Consider the following 24,297-nt stretch of genomic DNA (forward strand, 5'->3'; position numbering starts at 1 on the left):
CTGTTGGTGTATAACTCCTTAATTCTATCTCTCTTACAATACTGCATTATCGTTTGGGGTACCACTGGTATCACGAACATGACCAAGTTACATCTTCTCCAAAAAAGAGCTGTGAGATGCATTGCTGCTGTTCGGTATTGTTTCCCTACGAGGGACCTCTTTTTAAAATATGAAATCCTGCCAGTCTTAGCTTTACACGAACACAGACTTTTAATGAGTTTCAAAAGTGCTTCGCGGAGCAATGAAAATTATGTTGGTAATTTGGCAGAACTTGCAAAAAACACCCATATTCCACAAACCAGAAATAAAGAAATGTGGCTAGTTCCTACACCTAGAGCATATTACCCACAACAATCTATCTCGTATACGCTGCCAGTGCTATTAAATAACTTAAACGAAGAAATGTTGACCCCTTCCAGCATTAAAATACTGTTATTAAGAAATTTTTTCTGAACAAGTTTTTGTCATGACGCTGCATGTATTTTTGTGTTGGTATTTTCTGCTTTTTTTTTTCAAGGTGTGTTATTTTCTTTTGTGCTATAATGTATAGCGCAGAATTTATTGCCGCTTGTCTGTTGCAATGCCAGTGTGAAAAAAGGGGGCAGGACCTCTGCCAAGCTTCCGAGCTTTTAGTCCTGTCTCCTTCTCTAACATACAGAAAATAAAAGGCTGATTGATTGATTGATTGATTGATTGATTGATTGGTTGATTGATATTCAACAATTTGGTATGTTTGATATTCAAGGCTGTGTACTTTCTTGTGGACAAAAAAAGGAAGAAATCAACCAGAACCAGAAGCTTGAAAATTTTGCTCATATATTTTTAAAAGAAAGCGCTTTTTTCGCTGAAATTCATAGTAACCCGAACACTTGCCTTTCTGTAGCGCGCTTGTAGCTCATGTGTTGCTTCGGGCCTTAGCCGGGCCCGCACACTTGGCGGGCCGGTCGGGGCATACGTAAGAATTTCCTTAGGCTCGGTTAAATAACGGTAGAGGGTACCGGGCCCGGGGCGGGCCCGCACCTGTAATTGCGGCCCGTTCAGCGCTCAATCGCTTCAGCTGCGATCGCACCCAAGTTTATACAGCGTTTCTTCCTCCTGTTCCATTAGAGAAAACCTCAGACGGACGTAAAGGAGGCTATAGGATGAAATAAAATAGGTAGCTATAATTTGCTGTGCACACGCAGGTAACCTTACGTTCACATTGCTTAATCGACTGGCAGCCTTGCCCTCTGTGGTGGCTCAGTGGTTACGGCGCTCGGCTGCTGACCCGAAAGGCGCGGTTCGATCTCAGGCGCGGCGGCCGAATTTCGATGAAGGCGAAGTTCTAGAGGCTAGTTTACAGTTCGGTGTCAGTGCACGTTAACGAACCCCAGGTGGTGGAAATTTCCGGAGCCCTTCACTACGGCGTCCCTCATAGCCTGTGTCTGTTTGGGACGTTAAACCCCAATAAACTAAATTTATTGGAAACCTGATGCGGAGCTGCCAGGCGCAACATGAGTGGCATGACGAAGCTGCATTGTACAATACCCTAGAAATTCTGGGCAAAAGCATTATTGAGCCAGAAAGCTTTTATGAACAGATTTTTTTTTTCATATAATGCATGATTTAGCTGTAACAATCAAATATCCGCAGATCACCCGACGGCAGTCTTGCATTTCTTTTCTATTAACGTTATCGCTATCGTCAAAAGCGATCCGCATTGTTTTTCTAAAGTAGCCTTAACTGTTCGATACAACCGATGGAAAGAATTTAAAAAAATATTTGTTATATAACAGAACAATGGACCATTTTCTTCAATATTTCCGTTAAAGTCTCTTACAATTTTCAAACTTTTCAAAATTTTGTCCGAAATTATTGGACATGGGAGAGACCGCGCGCCTAGCACAATTCTCGCAAAGAGGTGAGAGACATATCTACGCTGCGCATAACCCTCACTCCTCATGACAGGGCCGAGTTAAAGCCCGAAGTGAGCCCGGGCCCGCTCGATCAAACGACGGACAGCACAGGTTCCTTAGATTCATTTTCCTCGGCCTGCCTTCGTAATAAATTTCTGAGCGGACAGCGAAGGAGTTGTTCGAGACGTACTATAGCAGCGACGCCTTCACCCGGAAAAGCCTTTTGTTAGATACTGTCTTAATGCGGCCTCGCACATTAGCGCTGCCGCATTTGGTTCTTGGTCTCGGAGAGTGTGATGCGCGCCCTGCAGGCCTTCATGCTGGTGTAGCGACCGCACAAATTGCACCAAACCATGAAGTACATCGTCACGGTGCTGCTGCTGACTTCGCTGCCCGTGACAAAATCACGTTAGAGAGAGAGAGAGGAAGAGAGAAAGAGTGAGGCCGGTTGTCTCCCCCGTCACGAGGAGCGCGATGCGTTGCATATGTCCAGGTTGCGCATATAAAAGCTGGACTCCCCGTGGCCAGCATCGCATTCGCGCTCCTCCTCCGCTGAACAAAAGTTTGTGGTTACGTCTCTCATGGATATGATATCTCAGGTAAGAGCTCAATGACAATGTTTCGCTTGCGTTTCAGTATTATCACAATAATATCAAAGGGCAATGTGGTAGCAATTCGACCTTAAGTTAAATTCAGTCTAATATTCATATTCAAGCCGACGTTTGGTTTATTACTTTAGCCAAGTACGAGTATAGCTATGTTGGAAGCTCCGAGTAACCCTTCGGAGAGGCCATAAGGGCCAAATAAATTTCTGTTTTATTTCTATTGTAAAATTTTTAATGCCTTCTGCATAGGGTAGCAAAAGCGTCTGAAAATTTCATTAGAGTAAGTCCCCATTTAGTATGTGGAAGTGTACATAATGTAGTGTAATTATTATGCAAGGAAACTTACGAAGGAATTCAAAGAACAAAATGGGCAGCTTGTACCATGGCAGATTGCAGTGTTCCTGCTCTTTGGTATGCTGAGGCTTTTATTCGTCACAGAATGTTGCTACTTGTGCGCGTGTTGTGCTGGATATGTTGCGCATGTTTGAGAAAGTGAGAGTCCTCCATTACAATTAATCTGCCTCTCGTCTTCCCTGCAGGTTCTCCTTTCCCTCTTCCTTTATGGCTCTCGAGCTCTCCACTCGTCTCTACCCATCTGCACAGATAGAAAGTGTTTTTGAAGCGTAGTCAGCTTTCGGGATCCTAGGTTATTGCCGTTGAAGGTGTTTATTATAATTGTCAGTGGCCCCGACAATCTATTTACTGATTCCGCTACGATTGTGCATGTATTGTTTGTTTTTCTTTAACGAGAGATTAGAGTACCCCATCTGCGTTTTCCACAATTATCTAGCGCTGCGCCGGCTGTCACCCTGCAAGTTAAAGATTTATTCGCATTTTTCGCCAGATTAACATAACTAAGACTACATTACCTGCAATCAAATCCACTCATGAAATCTCTGAATGACGCACAGCATATAAAAGTCGTGAAACCTTTTTCAGGGAGTTGTATCGATGCAAATTACTTAATCAAGCCCTATGAAAAAAGAAGCACAGTCACTCTGCTCAGTCGCAGAGTTTCTCGGTATATCGCCAACAAAATAACGTCGGGTTTGAGGCACACACCTGTGCAATAAGCGTGTAGACAATTTTTTAATGTTTCTTGTTAGTGTGATTTTCTGCACGCACAACAAACTTGTGTAACCAAGCAGGCAGATCAGCTTTCACGGCAATATTTCTACAAATGCTTCGGACAGTTTCACGCATTACATCTGCCGTTACAAGAAATCCGATGTTTTCATCGTTGTTAATCTTCCTCCTTCTTCAGGCTGTCTGCGTCTTCTCCCTGGTCGCGTTTGTGAGTGCGGGCAATGTGTACGGCGGCGGCGGCGGCTTCGGGGGCGCAGGGTTCCGGGGTCCCATCTTTGCGGCAGCGCCTACTCCTGGCTTCTCCGCTGCTGGTGCCTCCTATGTGCGTAAACCCTAATCAAGAGACGGCAGTATGAGCTCTCCCTAAGAAGCATGCATGAGGATATTTCTTTACATTTAAGATAAATCAGTGGAGAAAGACTATAACAGCGGTAAAATCGCAGGTGCTGTTGTAGCTTTCGATATCATAATTATAATTTGAAAGGTTTAGCGGCATATATCTCGAAATATTTATATCTCGAAATATCACGAAGGAAAACGGGACTATGCATGCCTTTGCGCAGCACACTTTCCATGATCCTAACCTTCAAAAATCAAGTGTTGATAAAGCCACCGCTTTAGTTAGTAAATCAGTTTATTGTCAGTGCCTAATGCACACTCACATAATCATTTTCGGCATTCCCAAGAAATGTCTGACAAAAGGCTTATTCTTCTACAGTATAGAAAATTATGGCAGCTCCTTTTTTTCTTCCTAAGTTGCAGCGTGAACGGAAACATCCTAACCACTTCCGCTGTTCATAACAACTTTCCATCAATAAATTTATAACCGCGGCTACATTTCCTCTTCCTGTAATAAAAAACTGCTTTTCTACGCGCGGCTTATATCTGCAAGATTTTTAACAACGTGGTTCAGAAAGACACACAATAGACACACATGGGCATGTTTCAGTCTGAATGTATTGCATCGTGCGTGAATGTACTCGCTTTTTTTCGCCTGAGGTCGCCTAAGATCTCAGGCGATCCGAGACAATTTATTTTTGCTGCCAACGTTCCATAATCACTCGCACAAATGAGTCCGAAAATGGCCACTGGGCTCATGTAATCTAACACCTCGGGTTCTTTCTACCCTAAAATATAACTTAATACGCACCATAATAACTTAATACGCACCACAATAAAAAAAAAACTTTTTTTTCTTTGGAAAGTTGCACCGCCTCGTTGGAGAGGGGTTGAATGTGCACATGACAAATTAATTCACAGCACGAAAAAAATCACTGTTTTGATGCGACATACACGGTGCACAGCGTTCTAGTCTCCGGCAGTTCTAAGAAAAGGGATCACAAAAAAACATGACCTCTATACAAATTGGTTACCGGCTGTAAAATGCTGGAAAACAAAAAATTAGGACATCTGCAGCATTTCTGCCTATACTTCATCTGTTACACATTTATTTTCCTCTACATGGGTGCCATTCACTCTACAGGTTTAAATTTTATCAGCTAACGTACTTTACATATCCTTCTTCTCAAAGGGACTCCTCACGGATCCCCTACGGAGCCGCATCCAACTGCGCGGGTAAAAATACTTTTTTAGTGAGTGATCAACCTGCGGGATTTGTTGGCCAAGGACGCAGTGAACTCAGACTTCGCAGCCCATTGGATTTTCTCGATTGACGCTCTTGACGCCGTGCTCCGATCTGTGATTGTAAGAATTTTCTCCTTTCATTTCTGCAGCCAGCCCAGCCGTACAGTTTCGGCTACGACAACACAGACGAGTTCGGGACGCGGCTGTTCCACAAGGAGCAGGGCGACGCCAGCAACGCCAAGACCGGCTCGTACGGCTACCGGGACGCCAACGGACTGTTCCGCACCGTGAGCTACGTGGCCGACGCCGGCGGATTCCGCGCCACGGTGGACACCAACGAGCCGGGAACCGCCCCGGGTGCCAGCGCTGACGCCGTGTTTAACGCCAATCCCGTCGCGGCTCCTGCCGTAGCCCCGGGTGCGGGCAGATACACAGCCGGCCGCTACGGGGGAGCCGGACCCTGGGCCTCTGCGTCAGGCGTCGCTGCAGGCGGATACGGTGCCGGCGGTCCTTGGGCCGGATAGTGAAACTTCTTATGCAAGGCGAATATCCCGTCTGGCGAAGCATCCTCTAGTCTATATGGAGGGCAGTAGTGTGCAAAATACTTCTAACTATTGGCAATAAAAAATGTTTTGTTTGGCAGCCGCTAGCGGGTTCTCAGCTTATTGGTAGCATGTAGCTGTTATAATTAAGCTGATCCGTTGCACGGAATTTCTGTCCAGAACTGTCTGAAATTTGAAAATGATTGGGACATTGCATCACATATTGAAGACATAAAACGAAGCTGAAGCTTGGGAAAGTTGGCAATTCATTGAGCGATACAGCGCGATGTGAATCAGGGAGGATGGAGGACAGACTAGGTCGAGCGCTGTCCTGGTCTGTCTTCCTTCGTCCCTCTTTCAAATTACGCTGTATCGCTGAATAAAACGGAAGCGACTCACCAACGCGAAAAGAAATTAGACGCGATATCATGGAAAGACGGCTAAGTCACCTCCTCCGAGGATAAACTTTCTGCCATAAATCGTCGAATTCAAGACGCAGAAAACAGTATTAACGGAGTTGTAAATGATAGCAGGAGGTCGAACTCGATCGTTTATGGCCTACCAGACAAACATAATGAGATTAGCTAAACGCTGGAAGGCAGCCATATTAGCATAATAGTTTGAAAGGGTATAGACACCTTATTTTGGTGGCATCTTTTCTTGTCTACAAAAATGCGAAAGACACTGCTGACATGAGTCAACATGTGGCATTCTTCTAAATCCCGCTAAATAATTTATATTCAAAGTTTTTGTCATGCTGTTTCGGTTATGGTTTTAACCTACGAACGATGGTTTTGACATCAAAGTGTGGTTATCTGTCAATTGAGGCATGAAAAAAATGCGTTACAATCTCTGCCTCGTCGTTTTATTTCACTACAGTCCTGAAGCCCGCCTTTCTCAAGAGCTGGAATCACAATGAATGTAGAAGCAACGCTTATATTGCTTTGGCGTCCCTCGCCATGTGTGGGGTACTCTGTTGGGCATCGCCTGGCTAATTTCCCTGCCTTTCCGTCATTTTGTTTCTCTCTCTCTCTCCTAGCCTCACGTTACCCAAAACCACACTGACATCACAATCACCATTCGGCTATTGGAACCGAAACCGAATCATCCCGAGAAAGAAATATTTTTATGAACTATTCACCGGTCGTACGAGAAAATCGCCTGGAAATCCGTGTAGAATAGTGCCTTGCGCAACCTTACAATGAAGAAAACACTCGCCAAAAAGTCACGCGTCTATACTCTTTCAAGAGTTTGGCTCAACAATGTTGCAATATAGCGGATTCACAGTTTTGGAATACCGCAACTAAACAATGTCATGTCAGTTATTTTGAAACGAATGGCCTTAATGCTGAAAACAGGCATCAAACTAAAAAGCGGCACACATTCCACTGGGGAGGACGTTATCCTCAAATATATGAAAGGAAACCAGGGCGAAAAGCACGGACACCAAACAGGAATCTCTGTTTTACGTGCAGATTTAACGTGAGTATGAACCCTTACCAACCAGCCCAGTTAGCCGTCCTAACTGGTTTCCTGGAAGATGAGAGCATGGCTGGTCTGGAGCGCACGCGTCCGTCTTACGGCCTCACCAATGATAACAAGTCTCATCGTGACAGACGCCGAGTGTGGTACTATACATTGCCGCTCCGCGCACTGATTGCAAAGACAGGAGACGCCAGCGCGCCGTCGCAGCAGGTAGTTCCCTTGGTCAGTCACGTTTGAATTGTGTTCCCGGTATCGCGGTTGGGTATCGCGTTTTTGACAACCTGTGTCGTTAGAAATTCCTGGAACGCTTTTGGGCGCATTTTTCGTTTTTTTGGCGCTCGTGCCTTGATTGCGTTCCTTAGTGCTGGCGACTCGCAAAAATGTTTGAGCGTTCCGTACCTTTCTATAATTCCACAGGGGGACACGTGTCCTTCTCATGCATGCTGCAGATCACAGGCGATGAGAGCAGCTTCCTACATGTCTGGCCAGATTGCTCCTGTAGTGGCTGGTACAGAATGCGCAAATTCGACAGCAAGAGTGGTCGCTAGAGAAACATTACATCTCTCGTCTCAAAAGCAGGTGGACGCTACAGTAACAGCTACGCAGTTAGTTGCTGAGCTGCTTGTTGTGAAGGGCTCCTGGAAACTGCTGCGGGTGATTTGTTTAGAAGAAACACAATTTCCAACCTAAATTTCTGTGGTCTTCCTTCCTAGACTGCCAAAGCAATACAAGCCACAGCCACGAAGTGTACACGGCGAATCTCATGACTCAGGAGTTCTTGTGCGCCTTGCTTTTAAACACAACGAACTCAACGACAGGAAGGGACTGGTGGACGTAACGCTGGACAGTAACTACCTGAGACGTCATGTAGTGGCTTGTAAGATAACTGTTCATTTGCTATCGCATTGCTTTCGGAGCCGAAGTCTACTACTTTTCTTTCAAAAGAAAAGCTTTTTTCAAGACTTTGGCTCACGTGTTTCGATGCTTTTCATGTGCACGTGACGACAGAGGAAAGTCCACTGCAGTAAACTGAGAAAAATGCATGCAGTGAACATAAATGCTGCCACTGGCCGTTTTGAATACTTGCCAAAATGCGTAGGCTACTCTCAGACATGTTATCTTTCAAGTATCTTTATTAAATTGGCGAGATCGTGAAAAATTAAAGCCGCGAATGCACATTAAATGGCTTACATCAGCTTGCCGCGGTCGTTGTTTGAAGCAGAAGTGAGTAATTTTCATTTTTTCAAGCGGGGGTTGTTAATGCGTGTTGGCTAACAGCGCCACCACCAGAGACAGCGGACGCCGCTGGCAAATCGCCCTTTGCCCAAGCCGTGAAACAAACGCGCGGTGCAGGCCAGCCATGGTGACTAATATCGGAGTATAACTTATCATTCGTGCTAAACCGAACTGTGAAAAAGGTTATAACGTGTTTGTCGCTCTCCAGGGAATTTAGTCCGCAAAGAAGCCTAAGCAGCGAGCAACAGTCGTATACAACACGCCTCAGGTATTAGAACTCGGAAAAACTTGAGTGACTAAAGGGAAAACTGCATCTCAAGGCCATCTAGCCGCAGCTATCTGTGATCGAAATAAAGGAGGAAGTAAAATTTAGAGAAGAGGCCGTCACGTGACACTTTTTGAAGCCGGAAACGACCTTGGCGCCATGTTTTCCGGGCGCACTCTTGTTTACTTCTCCCCGCAGCTCCGCTCGTGCCGACGGCCTGAGCAATTGCGCGCACGTTTCAAACCCAGCGAAGAAGCTGGCCCAAAGATATTCTAGTTCGAGATGCGCTTTGCTATCTGGCCATTGTTCATGTACGGGAAACTTTGAAATTATTCGTGCGAGGCTTTCGGCTGCTTCCCGTTATTGCTCTGGGCCGCCTAGTCTACGCGTCATCCCCGCTCTCTTATTGGAACGAAACAGTCCGGCCGTGGACATAAGCAAGTAGCATTCGCCGAAGGCGCTTATCGGAAGCGCGGGAAGGAACTTTCACTCATTGCGATAGCCTACCAAGGTACGCAATGTCTTTCGCTGCTTTTGCCTGCTTCGTTTTGCGAAGGCGGAGGTATGCGTCCCTGGGATTCTTGCGGGTTGCACTTCGCGAAATATGCTGGTATAATGACATCGGTTTCATCGCAGTGTCGTGTTGATGGCAGGGCTAGAAAGTTTACTTCAACCGATGGGGTGAATGGCAGAAAAGTTTAGTTGAGTGAAATTGCGTGTCATTACACAGCTGCTGCCGAAGTATGGAAGAAGAAAGGAAAACCGAATCTAGCATACATTTTGAAGATTATGCTTGTTTGTGTACTCTTTCTGATATATACTGTTACATGCGGTGCCAGTGAAATATAACTCTGTGCCGTGTATCATCATTCACATCTGTTTTATATAATGTGTCTATTGGATCACGCTGTGCATTTCATGATGTTTCCGAAGCAACTATCCCAACTTAATGCAGTGTGAAGTATTGCTTTTAAACTTAAGCTTTCTGAGAGAGAGAGAGAGAGAGAGAGAAAAGGACGGAAAGGCAGGGAGGTTAACCAGGCGATGCCCAGTTGGCTACCCTACACTTGGGGAGGGGAACAAAGGGGAAAAAAGGAAAAAGAGCGGCAAAGAAATGAGTCTGTCAAGTGTCCATCGACCACTATGACACAGGGACAGAGGGCGCGCACAGAAAACTTAGATTATAGGCGGGAATGCAACCCTGAGTCCCTTAGGAAATTCAGGAGCGCTTTCACCGCTTTCCGTTGTCTGGAAGGTTGCGTCCAAGGTCCCAGAACGTTAGACTCTGTTAAAGGACGCGAGTCCAAGCGGAGCAGAGAAGCAACTAGGCAACCGCGCTCTCGCTCAAAACGAGGGCAGTCACAGAGGAGGTGGCTGATCGTCTCGTCACAACCACACTGGCCACACGCAGGAGAGTCAGCCATTGAGATGAGATGGGAATAGGCGTTTGTGAACGCCACTCCCAGCCACAGGCGGCACAACAGCGTAGTATCACTGCGGGGGAGGCCGAATGGTATATGATGTTGGAGCAAGAGGTTGAAGTGATGCGAGCGGGGTGTCCAACCTCCAGGGGCAGACCACGATGTTACAGTCAGGTTTCGGGCGAGCAGTTGAAGGTGCCTTGCTGCGTCAGCTCTTGTCAGTGGTATGCGGACAGTGTTGGTTGTCTCGTGAGCCGATCGAGCAGCATCGTCAGCTAAGGCGTTACCAACAATGCCGCTATGGCCTGGTACCCACTGGAAGATGATTTCATGGTCTTGTTCGATTGCCTGGTGATGCAGATATCGTATCTCCGCTATAAGTTGCTCATGGTAGCTATGTCTCAAGGCAGATTGAAGACATTGTAGGGCAGTTTTTGAATCACAGAAAACAGCCCATTTTTGAGGTGATTGTTGTGAGATATACTGTACCGCCGCAAGAAGTGCGGCCAACTCTGCTCCAGTAGAGGTAGTCCGATGCGAGATTTGTTGGTGAATTTGAGTCTGTCGCGCAGGAACGACCACAGCGCAAGCAGAACTAGTAGAGGTTACTGATCCATCCGTATAGACGTGAGTACGGTCCCAGTATTCGAAGTGGAGCATGGACAGATTTGTAGTACTTCGCTACCCTAGAAGCTTTCCGCGTTCAGCTAGCTGGCACAAGGCTTATATTTAAATGGCGCTCTGCAACACTTTGTATTTGAGAGCATAATGATTTTTGAGTGAACAGCTAGCTGTAAAATGTACTAATGGGGCTGGAAAAAGTTTTTCTTCGCCGGAATCAATTTAGAACTTCATGCAAGAGTTCCCTTAGCAAGTGATAGTTTGCATGCTAAGCTCGTATAAAAGTGGCCCACATACTGCCACGCTTTAATCGCACTCTCTGATGGATAGCACAACCCTTTCAGCTTTGCCGTGCCTGCATGCTTTTGGCTCAGTCGTGAGCAATGCTGCCATGCATGGTCGTACGCCAGAATAGTGTTCAACCTGCCTTTTAATGCTGCTCTTGATGTTGAAAATTGCAACCTGAATGTTTAATTGCGTATGTTTGGTTTATGATTATGGGGGTTTAACGTCCAAAAGTGACTCAGACCATGAGGGACGCCGTAGTGAAGGGCTCTGAAAATTTAGACCACCTGGGGTTCTTTAACGTGCACTGATATCTTACCAGCATCTTGGGCACCTTGACATTTTGAGCAGGTGGCTGTGTCAACAGTGCCTTTTGCTTTAGCAGTAAAGACAAGAAAAATCCTGCAATGTTTTGTTTTTGGTTTTTAATGCTCTAGTTATCTTAATAAAATGTTTTCGTGCGGCTGGCCGTGGCAAGAATGCTTTCTGACACAGCAGTGAGGATGAGCAAATGTACTAAAATATTGAGTTCTTGACCCTAATAGTATAATAACGTGTTCATAATGGTGGCCGTGCCAACAATGACTTTTGATTCACGACTCCAAGAGCCACTCAGAGGTGACGCCGGCAGTGCATATAGTAGCATGACAGGGGAGAATTTATAGAGGGGAGTGTTGCCTTCCCTCACAAAGCCTGAAATTTTACATAGGAAAACCATGCTGGATTCCTTTTTCTCAACGAAAAAAGTCCAAGAAATACATGTTCCATGGCACCTCCCGCCGCCCCTTTAAGAATGATCCATAAATCCACCATTCTGGCATCGGAACATCGCACTTTTCACACCCACAGATCTATTTTGATGCATAATCTACATAACCGTAGCTCTCCAGACTGCTTCAAGAAGTTTAGGAGTACCCAGAGGCTCGAATATAAGTTTCGCTTTATATGTTTCATGTTTTGCGTGCAGACCTGCATGTGTACGCATCAATATTCTCTACTTTGTGAAATTCTAGCCTGTAAAGTAACTGCATAGAAGTGCAGTTTACTTGCAATCTACAAAAGAGAGTTTAGTTTAAGTTACTTGCAATGTCCCAAAGCAACTCGGGCTATAAGGGATGCCGTAGTGACATTGTTCGGAAATATCGACTTCCTGGGGTCCTTTACCGTGCACTCACATCACACAGTCCACGGGCCTCTAGAATTTCGCCTCCATCGATACTCGACCTTCGCGGTCGGTATCGAACCCGGATCTTTCGGGTCAGCAGCGGAGCGCCATAACCACTAGGCCACCGCGGCGGCTGTGATCCACTACGGAGATAATGAAAGAGAATTTATTGTACGTAATAAACACATCAAACTATATTTCTTCAGCATAACCACCGACACCATTTAAATGCAATGCACATGTGCATTCCCATTGCACTAAGTATTTTTGCGACAAACTGCACTACCACCGGACATGGCCACAATACACACGAGTGAGAAAAGGCTTCCAAAATCGGTTAGAGCTTAATTGCAGTGTGAAAGCTCAAAACAAAAATGTTCATACAATGCATGAATGGTGGAAAACGAAATCCAGGAGCGATTTGGACAGTTGAAATATTTTCGCTATCATAAAGTGCGAAAATGCTTCGCCTTTTTGGCACTCTTTTACCATGACCTTAGCCAGAATAGCAGTTGCACAGCCTGCTGCAGAAAATACATCTAAAAATAGCGTGCGACCAGAAATACCGCCTTGACATCGATATGAACAAATAAACTTGAGCCCGGCATGTCCCAGAGGCAAATAGCTCGCAAGAAGCTTCAAACTTTACACGCTTCAAACGGGCATGGAACGAAGTTTCTATATACCAAGAACAAAGCGAGCGCAGCTGCTTATTTTACAATACCGCTCTCCGCCCATGTCATGATCCCCGCCGCTCAGACAAGCACAATCGCAGGAAAAAAAGCTAGTATATTATAGTCCACCCCGGTCACAATCGATGGAGCGTTGCAAGAACACGCATAAGTAGCAACGAGGTTTCACTGCCGATGGAAATAGGCATACGCACAAACACACTGCTCACGCACACTGCACGAATGGCACAAACAGAATGCACAAAACGTTCGCACAATATGCCGACGACCTCTCTGTAGCACACGCCCATATGAATCGCTGGCGAACGATCAGCGCGAATGTCCCTCAGTAAACAGCGTCGGTGTCCCGACGGCTCCGAGCGGTGTGGTAGTAGACAAAATGCCCGTGCTATTGCTGTCGCCGAGCGAGTTCAAATCTGTGCACCCAACAAGAAGAGTTTTGCACTGAATTCCACCTTGAGATATGAGGGAACTACGTCAACGTCAGCCTTTGAGCACGAACAAAAACAGAGACCATAGCAGTTTAGCAAACTGCGCCTACGCAGCACCTCAAATGGTACGCCGTATCCTGCTGCTCCCTCCCAGTTTGTAAACAGCAACTACGACGCCGCTGCTAAGCTGCGCCTGGACAAGATGGCCTCCCGATCGAGAAAAACAGCGTGATTTCGTCCACACTTTTCTTCCAGGGTGTTGCATGGGCAGCGCGTCTCCTCCGTTTTCCTTCCTTTATAATCGTGACAGTCGTGCCGGTGCCCCATTTGATGGACAAGAATGTCATTAGCTCGGCTCGATGCGTCGCGCTCCTTCTCGCCTAAACGGTCCCACGCAATATATGTCACGTGGGTAGTGTTTATTTTTTCATTTCTTTGTTTTCACTGCATGGTAGAGATACGGAAAGGCAACCGGCGCGTGACCGGCGCTCGCCGTGCTGCGATATCGACAGCGTAATGGCCGTTAGAGTGAAGCTGAGTCGACGAACAAAAGGCCATGTCTGTGGTGTCCTGTTTTAACTCAACGTTTTCGTCTCCAGGAGTTGAAAACCACCTCTTCCCTTACATTTATACGTGTTAGCAGCACTCGCCTGCACACGCCAATAATTTTTGCGTAAATTTTGACCACACTACATTACACGACCCACGTACAAACCAAACGCTGTAAGGTTCGATCCGGTGGACTAGGTAGACTAGCAAATCTGTGCACTTCAACGTTAGCTTTGTGCGTGCAATGAAGCTGGTTAAAAGCCCCAACATATATGTAATAAATGGAAGTAATTTATTTTCATAAAAACCAGCCTAAAAATTGGTCGGCATTCTTGCTTTACACAAACAACGGTATCAGTGCCGTGTAAATTCCCCCCCCCCCCCCCCCCCCCTCGCCATCAATGACCGCGGATACACGCTAAGGCATGGATTTGTACGGTGCGGAACGGAGGTCGCTTCGTGCCTGCAGTGTTTCCCACTCTTCCTTGATTACTGCCTGTACGTTGTCGGTTTTGCAGTTTGCGACGCGCCGTGCCACCATACAACTCTTCATTAGGCCCCATAAGTTCTCTTGGGATTCAGATCGGCACCCACTGGTGGCCATTCCAAAGTGCCAGTGGAGAGGTCCACCCTCAGCGAGGTGACGACGAGTGCTGTGTGTACCGGGCTCCTGTCGTGCTGCAGGAGGAAACGACCACCTTGGAAAGGTCCATCAAGTAGATGTGGTACGAGTTCATTCTGCAGGAATGTGCAGTAAGATGATGCTACAGAGCGTCCTTCTATGCGAACGATTGGTCCCAATCCAAGCTTTGTTATGGTAAGCGTAGTGCGCCGTGGCAGATGCGATGCGGCAGAACAGGGGGGAGGGGGGGGGGGGATAAATATGCCAGCAATGCAAGAAGTGCGAACCACGACTTCAGGAGATAAAGATTTTGGGCAGGAGTGGAAATATGAGGGCACGGGAGGTTTTCGAAGCATTCCACTTAAAAAAAAGGGGGGGATTACATTTTGTAAGTGATACTTCGGTCCGCCTTTTCAAGACTGAGACATCATATCTTGAACGGTTTTGTTGATGCCTTGTTGTACCGGTTTTTTCGCGCATGCCTTAAATATTTCTATATATTTGCTGGCTGGCAGTAAATAAACTCAGATGAAGTGAGCGCTTGTCCTGGGTCAGCCTTTCTTGTGTACGTCTTGCTGTAGCGCTATTGCCATTTCAATCTCAAATAATGCACCATCTAGCCCAAATTGACGTTCTTCTAAACTGCATAGCAGCTGCTGAGGGCGCTCGCTTGAGAAGCATAAGCGTAAATAATTGTGTACAAACGAAAGTTTATTAAAGAAAACAGCAGTATTCACAATGGATGTACAAAATTGATGATTCTAGACATAACTGGCATGGAAGTGACAACCAGGGACAGGCACCCTAAACAATCAAAATTGAAAAATGCCAGCATGAAGAAAAAACGTGCGGTAGTGCCAAGTTAAGTATAGTATATAGTATAAGCAAATGCTATATCAGTGAATATATGTGTATGCACAATAACTTTGTACAGATTCTGATAAACAGCAACGACGTAAAAAATTTCACATGTAATTAAATATACCGATGTGTGGCAATGAGTATATACATACATCGAGAGGCAGCGAAAATTTTCAGCTTTTGACTCGCGCAGAAGAATTCACTGTGCATAAGTAGACCAAAGATAACATGATATCCTCTAAAGCTATAGTTTAGTTAACAGACACCAAGAAATGTTCACTTTCTAACTGTTCTAACATTGCGCATATTTACCTCATGAAAAATGAGTTAGACTTGTATGCTTTAGGCAATGGCTTGTCTGCCGCGCCCTTTTTAGGTTACTTTTTTGCTGTAGCTACAAAGGGGAGGAAAGTGTGACGTGTTCAGGTCGAGGAACGACTTTTTTAAAATTCGCAGGACAGGTGTGGCCGTGGGTGGCCACAACAGTAATAATCAGCGGTCATTGATTGAGTCTGCAGTGATGACACACTAGGGGGTAACCTAAAATATGCATGTGTGTAAATAGCTTCTCAGAGAAATAGCACATATAATGCCCAATGTGTATAAAAAACCACTAATACTTCTCTGTGTTGCATTATATTGCATCTGCTAGAATGTCGAGTGTTTTACTAAATGTTAAATTGCAAGCGGTGTGTGTAGTGTCAGTGTCCGCACGTGTTAAGGGACCCCACGTAGTCCAATATAACATACCTGCCACTACTACTACGTCCCTTATAGCCCATGTGTTGCTTCGGGACGTGAAGCGCCAAATCTTAGAACTTCCGGAAGAAATTGCTAAAAAAGCCACTAGAAATAGTACTTTGTAACAGTTTGAGCATGCTTGTTTTCCACACTAGCATACATGACAACCAAATCACGTATTTGGTGTACACCCTTCATAATTGTTACAGAGCCGAACATATGAGCCAGTTTGTTCTCGCTGCCTGTGCATACATTTCTGATTTTTCCAACAGCACAATAGAATGCAGCAGTCATGACCAGGGGTTAGTAATTTATATGCCACATAACCCCTAAATTATGCTGAGCAGTTTGGGGATTTTTTGAGCACCTGAAGTCATGATTATCTTCGCGTCAAGTTTTACAACTTTATTTTTGCACTAATCACGCTCTCACTGCTCAGAGAGACTGATTTCAGAGACAGCCATACAGAATGGAAAGCTGGGCTAGTTGTAGGTTGTTCATGATGAAAATTTCTGGGCGCGAACATCTGTACCTACCTGTGATATCTTTTCGTATTTAATTGTTTTTTTGCTTTCCCATTAAACTAGTTGTGAAAAAGGCGCTTGTCCTGTGATTTCTTCGCTGTCCTTTGTTTGTTCGCGCCCAGAAATTTTCATCATAGACAGCCATACATTATTAATTGCTTTCTGGCATTTCTTGAGGGGCTTTATTGCTATGTGCTCGTTGAACAGGAAGAAAAACCAATCATAAATTGTAGTTCCCTTGTACCTTTCGTAATCTGTTAGAATTCGTCAATAATAAGTAAATTCAAAACTCCGGGTCATAACAACGCTCACACTAACAAGGCTCACAAGGCTTCCAGAAAGCAACCTTGCATTTTGTAAACCAGAACGCATCAAGAGCAATCAGCGCAGGATGAGTGCAACCAGAGCTGAATTATAAACAAACAGTGCGACAAAACTTCAAAAGAGCGCACATAAGCAGTAAGCAACAATGAAAAACCAAATACTTTAATCATTTACTAACACGACGCATCATGACTATAAACAGTTAATTTACGCTTCTTTCTGGCAGAAGTACTGTGTTTCGACTTTGTATATGTGCTTCTATTGATGAATGAGATGTTCCCATGTACCCTCGTGTGGCAGATTAATTTAAGAAATTTGAGACTGCAGCCTACTGAACAACCCTGCCGGTTTGACATTCTTTCAGCGAGATTCTTACATACATTTGATATGTGGGCGTACTACATGATTTCTTGTCTGAATACCGCGTCTAATTTCTTTTTATAATATAGACATTGCGGCACCTGTCTGGAAAAGGCGCTCAGAATGACCATTCTCCTTAAGTAATGAGAAATGTTAGTGTTGCTCATGGAGAGAGCCGCAGTCTGCAGCAAGCAGCGTTCTCTCACATGTACACTCTGTAGCTCTCAGATGAAGAAAGCGCCTCAAAACAGTGCCAGCGACATGGTACACAACATTTCCGTACACTATGAGAGGGGCATGTTTTGAAGACCCTGACGCATCAGGTGAATCGGAGCCTTGCGGCATGCTGTGGCTTGTGGTTGGTGTGCTGCTTCGTGACAACAAAGCGGAAACACTCCCTTTACGGAGCAGGGCTATATTGCCCGTGCACTAGGGTAGATTTCAATCCATCCAAACACAGAATACTCAGGGTTGTAAACGGAAACAAATTTCCTCTTCAAAACATGCTATCCTAGCCGTTACGAAGATTTTATACAAGATTTCAACCTCCTCTATGTGCTGCGCTCAAGACCTGTGGTGGCGCGTTTAAAAGCCTCATCCCTTTGCTAACTGCGTGATAACACAATTCAGTGCAGGAGGGGTACACCTCCGTGGCCCTGAGTAAGCACCTCGTCTATTTAGTGACCGAAATCTCCTCCTAAACATGGGCAGAATAAAAGGAAATGTGTTGTAAGAAAGCCTAATTTCTTTTTACTCCATTATAGGTGCATTCGTGTTCAGCGCATAGTTTCACCTTGCACTTAGCGAATATTTATTCTTGCTAAAACCACCGTAAAATGTGAGTAATATGGCGCGTGCGATCACCGATACCAGTAAAGCACGCTAATTCCCTGAGATCGCTCGTGAAAAATGCAGTAAAATGTCGCAGTTTTCTACCAGGCAGACCTCTCTTGTATTCATTAAAGTCTCTATCTCTCTAAAACGATGACAATGGATTCAAACATAATTTGTCTGCTGTTTATCAATTCATCTGAACAAAGATTTTCATGTATGAGACAAACTTCCAATCAGGTTGGGCGTGTACCCCAGCTTTCTAACAAGTGATATTATTCGATCCCTGATGTTGCTTCTGATCGTGAAGCGTCGTCATTGTCACTGGGAACGAAGCGCACTTTCCTTTCTTCCACATTACCATCAGAAGCGTTACTGCAAAAGCGTAGCTTGGGGATGATTTGTCAACTCCTCTCAAACCTCATTATCAGCATTAACTTTCAATTTTCTTCGTTGCTAAAGAACGAACAGCGCTAAACACTTGAGGAAGTCGGTAATCCATGATAAATGATGTGTTCCGTAAAGAACTCGAAGAACAAAGAAACCAAACACATTCCACAGACGCTCACTTTCACTCACATTGTTTATGATGCGAGTACTCTCTTTCAGATTAGATCCCCGAGCACTATCGATGTACCCCAAGTTCGGTTTGTCCTTAGGATCAGTTTAATCGCGAAAGAATTACTGACACCTGTCATTGAAGCACCTAACACCTTCATTTATGACAGTGATCAAATCTGTTCTAACGCATAATGGCAAAATGAGCGGGAGCGATCAGCGCAGACAGCGCATTTCTTTGTATAATCTATGTTTACATGTACATTCCCAAATATACTGAGCAGGAGAGGGACCAGAATAGGGCTTTGAGGAAACCTTTGTTTAATCGCTTCAACTAAAGGACACTCACTGACTCGAAGGATTACAAAAATCGTCTGCTGCAATCAAAGGGGCCGTATTTAAAGTAACTTTTCCGGTTTATTTTTAGAAAGAAAAAGATAGCGAGAGAAGCCATTAAAGAATTCTATTTTTTTTTTCGAGAACCTTATTTTTAAAAATCAGTGCTCTGTGTGGTAGGAACTAGGATGCAAATGCAAGATCACCTGCATTGGTGACCCAGTGTTTCCTTATACTTCCTTGGGGATAGCATGCAGACATCAATCAAAAATCGGCACTTACGACTGTATAGCGTTTAAATAGGTTGTTGATGATGATGATAATGATTCGACCTTCTCAGCAGCGCAGAACTCGCTGCAATGCGGACTAAGCTCCGAGAGTAGGTTCACTGCAAAGCCCAAATAGATGTCCACGCGACCAGTGTCGAACGAAAGGAAAGGGGCACAGTCTCTAGACTGCCTCCATTCGGAATACATGCAGAACGTTATTTTGCTGCGACCCAGTGCAGGAGTTTTCGGTTGCGACAAACTAAGCCAGAGATGCCGCTACCCGCAAGAGTCTGCCTATACAAAACTTATGCTCTAGTCTAAACTATGGAACGTTACACCAATGCCGCTACTTTCTCGCTGTTGCAAACCGAGATGCGTGCAGTCGAGGCCATCACGCCGTTGTAGTCACTGCGTAAATGAAAAAAAAAAAAAACAAAATAGCTCCTCGTCACGGCCGCCCGTGACAAAGTCACGTTAGGGAGAGTGAGAGAGAAAGCAGCTTGTCTGCTCCTTCACGAGGATCATGGTGAGTTGCGTACCGTCAGCTGCACGTATAAAAGCTGGACGCGCGTTGGTCGGAACGTCTGCGCTGCCGCTGCCGCACGAGTAAGAGTCGCTTGCGGATATACTTCTTGTGGATATGATATCTAAGGTAAGAAATCAATTGGACACTCCTGCGCTGGCATTCGACCGGCGTCTGATTAATGTTCAGGCTATATAAAAAGTAGTTTAACTTTAATGTTACTAATATACCTGCTATAAGCTAAGTATGATAGAAATGCTTTGAATGAGTCTAAGTAAGACTGTGTTTCAAATGTGCTAGAAGGGGGTTTTCGGCGCACCATTTCTTTTTTTTTGTGAGTTCAGTGCCTTTGAAGCCAGCACTAGGGTGGCCGGATGTGTCATCTTTTTAAAGTTTGGGTAGTTATTTTATGATTGCTTTTTTCAAAGGAATGGCTTACTGAGAGACAGCGTTAAACAATTCCTTCAATCTGCCACGCACGATATTGGACGCAAGTATCTCACGTTTGCGCGAAGAATTGTTTATTATCGAAACGAGTCCATGCTCTGGCATCCTAGTGGTTAATGCAGGCACCATAGAATTATTAGAAAAATACTTTGTTTAGCGCGTAATTCCTACAAATCGTTGCTTGTTACTGCGGTTTGACTGCTAGAATGATAATTAAAGGTCCTCAAATTGCCATTTAAAAAAACACCATTCACCGCATGGCATTAGGTTCCATGAGCTATTTGCACCACGGTTAAAAATTCTGCTGCACTTTCGTAGCATAAACCTCATTATTACCTCTTTAGTTGTTTTTGTTTACTGTTTAGAGGGTAAGAAGCACGCAGAACTCTTGAAAAGGTTATTCGGATAAGGGGCCTCTTTACATTAGAGGATCAATGCAGTCTGTTTAAAAAGACAGCTGGTTTCCGGGTATGATACTTCTCGACACATTGCTACCAACACTGGCGTTTATATGACCTGCCTCTCTTTCTGGGATAGTCTTCTTGTTTTGTTGAGTAAAGTTGTTAAAATCATTTCAGAAGCTCGACAGATCTAAAAATAAAGTGCAACTTATAGCAGCTTTCTGGAGGCTTTCTTCACGACCGCTACTACGCTACAGATAGAAAGTTCACGCAAAAGCACTGAGATTTAACGGGACGAGGCGATATACGTCTATAACTCATTGTGCGCGCAATACCACGAGATCCGAGAGCTATTCGCGACATTTCCGGTGTTGCCACTGCTCCTTCTTTCTACAGGCTGCCTTCGTCTTCCTCTCCCTCGTCGCCTTTGTGAGTGCGGGGAATGTGTTCGGCGGCGGCGGCGGCTTCGGGGGCGCAGGGTTCCGGGGCCCCATCTTTGCGGCGGCGGCTACTCCTGGCTTCTCCGCTGCTGGTGCCGCCTATGTGCGTAAACCGTAACCAAGAGACGGCAACTGGAATCGTGAAGCGATAGAAATTTTCCTGAGATTTATAATAAACAAATGCAGGACAATGCCAATACAAGTGAAACCAAATGTTTAGTTTTAGCATTCGATAAAATTGAATAATCTTGAGTTGCAGGCGCCACTTCCTCTAATATCAGCAGATTTCCCTCTTTTGCTTATAAAATTTCTCTATGCGTCCTGCCAGGCTATGGTCCATGAAATAGAAATAGGCGAAGGCAAATACAGAGTATCTATCGTCGTGCTCAAACGCAGAGGTTCTGCTCACAGCGGTCGGAGTGGTAACGACAGAGCACATATATCGCCAAAAGTTAAGCGAGAATGCGGAATGATAAATGGCTTTCTGCAGCCAATTTCCATGATCTCAGCCTTCAAGATTTAAATCAGTTGCTATCCTTCTGTCGCTCCTGCATTTTTATTGGAACAGCAAAGTAATGCAGTGGTATGTACTGTGTGCTGTGTACTCATACGTATTAAACTCCTAGAATTTCGGAGATATGTCTGAGAGAAGGCGCGCTGTACCATTAGAGTACTCTCCTCAGGAAGCTTCGGTTTCTTAGTTTCCCTAGTACGAAAATATGTAAATATATTCTCAACTCCTGGCGCTACCATATACAAGGAAGAACCAAGACATGGAAGGTACTTAATGTGCGTATTTGGCTCCCTGTCAGCATGTTACAAATGTTCTGGACACGGATACTTGAGCATTGAATGGTACACCTCGTTGCTACTTCTCGCGCCCGCCTAGATGAGACCACATGCAAGGGAACTAGCAAAACCTAACAATCTACGCTATTTACTAAACTTCCCACAAATATGATGCGTGTTGTTTCGTAGGGTAGGATGAGCGTGACGCGCTAGTATACCGCAATCCTGTGGCCACTGCCCAGAACTTAATAGCCATGTCCCTGCTTATTTAAATGAGGGATTACTGTCAGTAAACGAAAAAGAACTCGACAGACTTGGCAATATTTAGTACGTTGAGAACGTCGCAGAGAAGTGAGTATGTTCACGCGTGCTCCAACAACCTTGTGACCAAAAGTGTCCTAATGCATCTAAAATATCTCTAATGTGGGCATGTGCGCACTCTTTCAGAACAACAGCTCAAGGCTTCTTCTCCACCTTTTCCTCTCATTAAAAAAGCCCAAGACATATAGGTACATATATCAGCTGTTCAGAGCAAAACGCAGTTGAAAATATAGAAAGCGAGGACGTTGGTCTATTTACAGTTTTATTGCCGCCAAGATGGGCCAAATGAACTTGGCAGCGAAATTTTCGTTCACACTGCTGCAGTATGCGTCAGCTGCTGTTCTGAAATATTCAGAAAAACAGAAATTCATAAGACCAACTGCATCCCAGTTTTTCCTGTATCTCTTGAACAATTAGGTCAGTGCGAAGGTGAGTAAATTTCATTTCTTTATTTCTTTATTCCAGTTTTTCGCGCAATATTCTTAGGGTCAGTATTCTCATTTCTTTTCTCAGGTAGTGTACTTTAGATATCTTTTCTCTCAACGGGGCTCCTTACGAGTCCCGTACGGAACTACAGCCGTTTGCAAGTGTCCGGGCAAGAATATTCATTCGGTTAGTGGACAACCTGCGGGCGTTCCAATGGCTAGATAACGAAGGGAAACTCAGATTTCGCAGCCCATTCAATTTTCGCCATTGACGCTGTTCTCGCAATGATCCGATCTATGGATCTAAGAATTCGCTCCTTTCATTTCTGCAGCCTCCCCAGCCGTACAGTTTCGGCTACGACACCACTGACGAGTTCGGGACGCGGCTGTTCCACAAGGAGCAGGGCGACGCCAGCAACGCCAAGACCGGCTCGTACGGCTACCGGGACGCCAACGGACTGTTCCGCACCGTGAGCTACGTGGCCGACGCCGGCGGATTCCGCGCCACGGTGGACACCAACGAGCCGGGAACCGCCCCGGGTGCCAGCGCTGACGCCGTGTTTAACGCAAATCCTGTCGCGGCTCCAGCCGTAGCCCCGGGTGCGGGCAGATACACAGCCGGCCGCTACGGGGGAGCCGGACCCTGGACCTCCGCGTCAGGCGCCGCTGCAGGCGGATACGGAGCCGACGGTCCTTGGGCCGGATAGTCAAACTTGTTATACAAGGTCAATATTTCTTCTGGCGAAGCATCATCTCGTCTGTATGGAGGCCAGTAGTGCGAAAAAAACTTGCAAAGTATTGGTAATAAAAAAACTTTTTCTGTTGCGATGAAAGTGGCTAGGTTCCAAGCTTATTTCTACCATGGCGCTGTTTTTAGTGAGCGGTGCCGTTGAAATGTTCCGTGGTCCTGGACTGCCAGGAATCTGCAAGTAATGCTTGGACACTGCGCTAGGTATTAACGACAGAAACGAAAGCGACTTCCCGGCACTGAAGAGAAATTCTACGTGATATCAAAGGAAGACGGAAAAGCTACCTCCTCTCAGCGTCAACTTTCTCCTATGGTTTGCCTAGTTCAAGAGATAGAAAAAGAGCTGTGAGGGTTTGGAAAATTGTAATAGAATGTCCAAGTCGTTCGTTTGTGTGCCACAAGAAAAACAGGATCAGGTGAGCAAAACACGAAATCGCAGCAATGACAAAAAACACAATTTAGAAAGCTTTTTGCATAACCACGTTGCAATATTGCGAATTCAAATATTTAGTAAACTGCTGCACACAAAGTCACGGCAGTTATTTTTAAACTTCTGTTTTTTTTTTATGGCGGACGAACATAATGCTAAAAAGGACGTTCGAATTGAGAAACAACACACTTTCTTTTGTTGACATGTTATCTACAAGCTGGTCAACCTAAAGAAGCGTGAAAAACACAGATACCATGAAGGATTCGTGTTTTACGAACTGGTTTAAGTTAACGATGAATTCTCACGAATTTTCCAATTATGATATACGAGAAAGTTAAAAGGAGTCACATTCTTGAAAACATGCCTGGGACACAACTGGCATCCAGCCGCCGCGGTGGCTCAGCGGTTATGGTGCTCGGCTGCTGACCCAAAAGACGCGGGTTCGATCCCGGCCGCGGCGGCTATAATTTCTTTGGAGGAGAAAT

General features: G+C 45.2%; 2 protein-coding genes across 2 annotated transcripts; both read left to right on the forward strand.

Moving 5' to 3' along the window:
- Positions 1 to 2,476: 2,476 nt before the first annotated feature.
- LOC149344965 (uncharacterized) lies at positions 2,477 to 5,694 on the forward strand. The gene is made up of 3 exons (XM_089542698.1): positions 2,477 to 2,494; positions 3,765 to 3,908; positions 5,320 to 5,694. Exons 1-3 carry the CDS (start codon positions 2,477 to 2,479, stop codon positions 5,692 to 5,694), a joined length of 537 nt encoding a protein of 178 aa, XP_089398824.1.
- Positions 5,695 to 19,928: 14,234 nt separating this feature from the next.
- Positions 19,929 to 23,341, forward strand: LOC149344966 (uncharacterized). Its single transcript, XM_089542699.1, has 3 exons — positions 19,929 to 19,940; positions 21,056 to 21,202; positions 22,967 to 23,341. The coding sequence occupies exons 1-3, from the start codon at positions 19,929 to 19,931 to the stop codon at positions 23,339 to 23,341; spliced, it is 534 nt and encodes a 177-aa protein (XP_089398825.1).
- The last annotated feature ends 956 nt before the right edge of the window (positions 23,342 to 24,297 follow it).

This window comes from Amblyomma mixtum, chromosome 5, assembly GCF_055824585.1.
Source record: "Amblyomma mixtum isolate Tamu chromosome 5, ASM5582458v1, whole genome shotgun sequence".
NCBI classification, from domain to species: Eukaryota; Metazoa; Arthropoda; class Arachnida; order Ixodida; family Ixodidae; genus Amblyomma; species Amblyomma mixtum.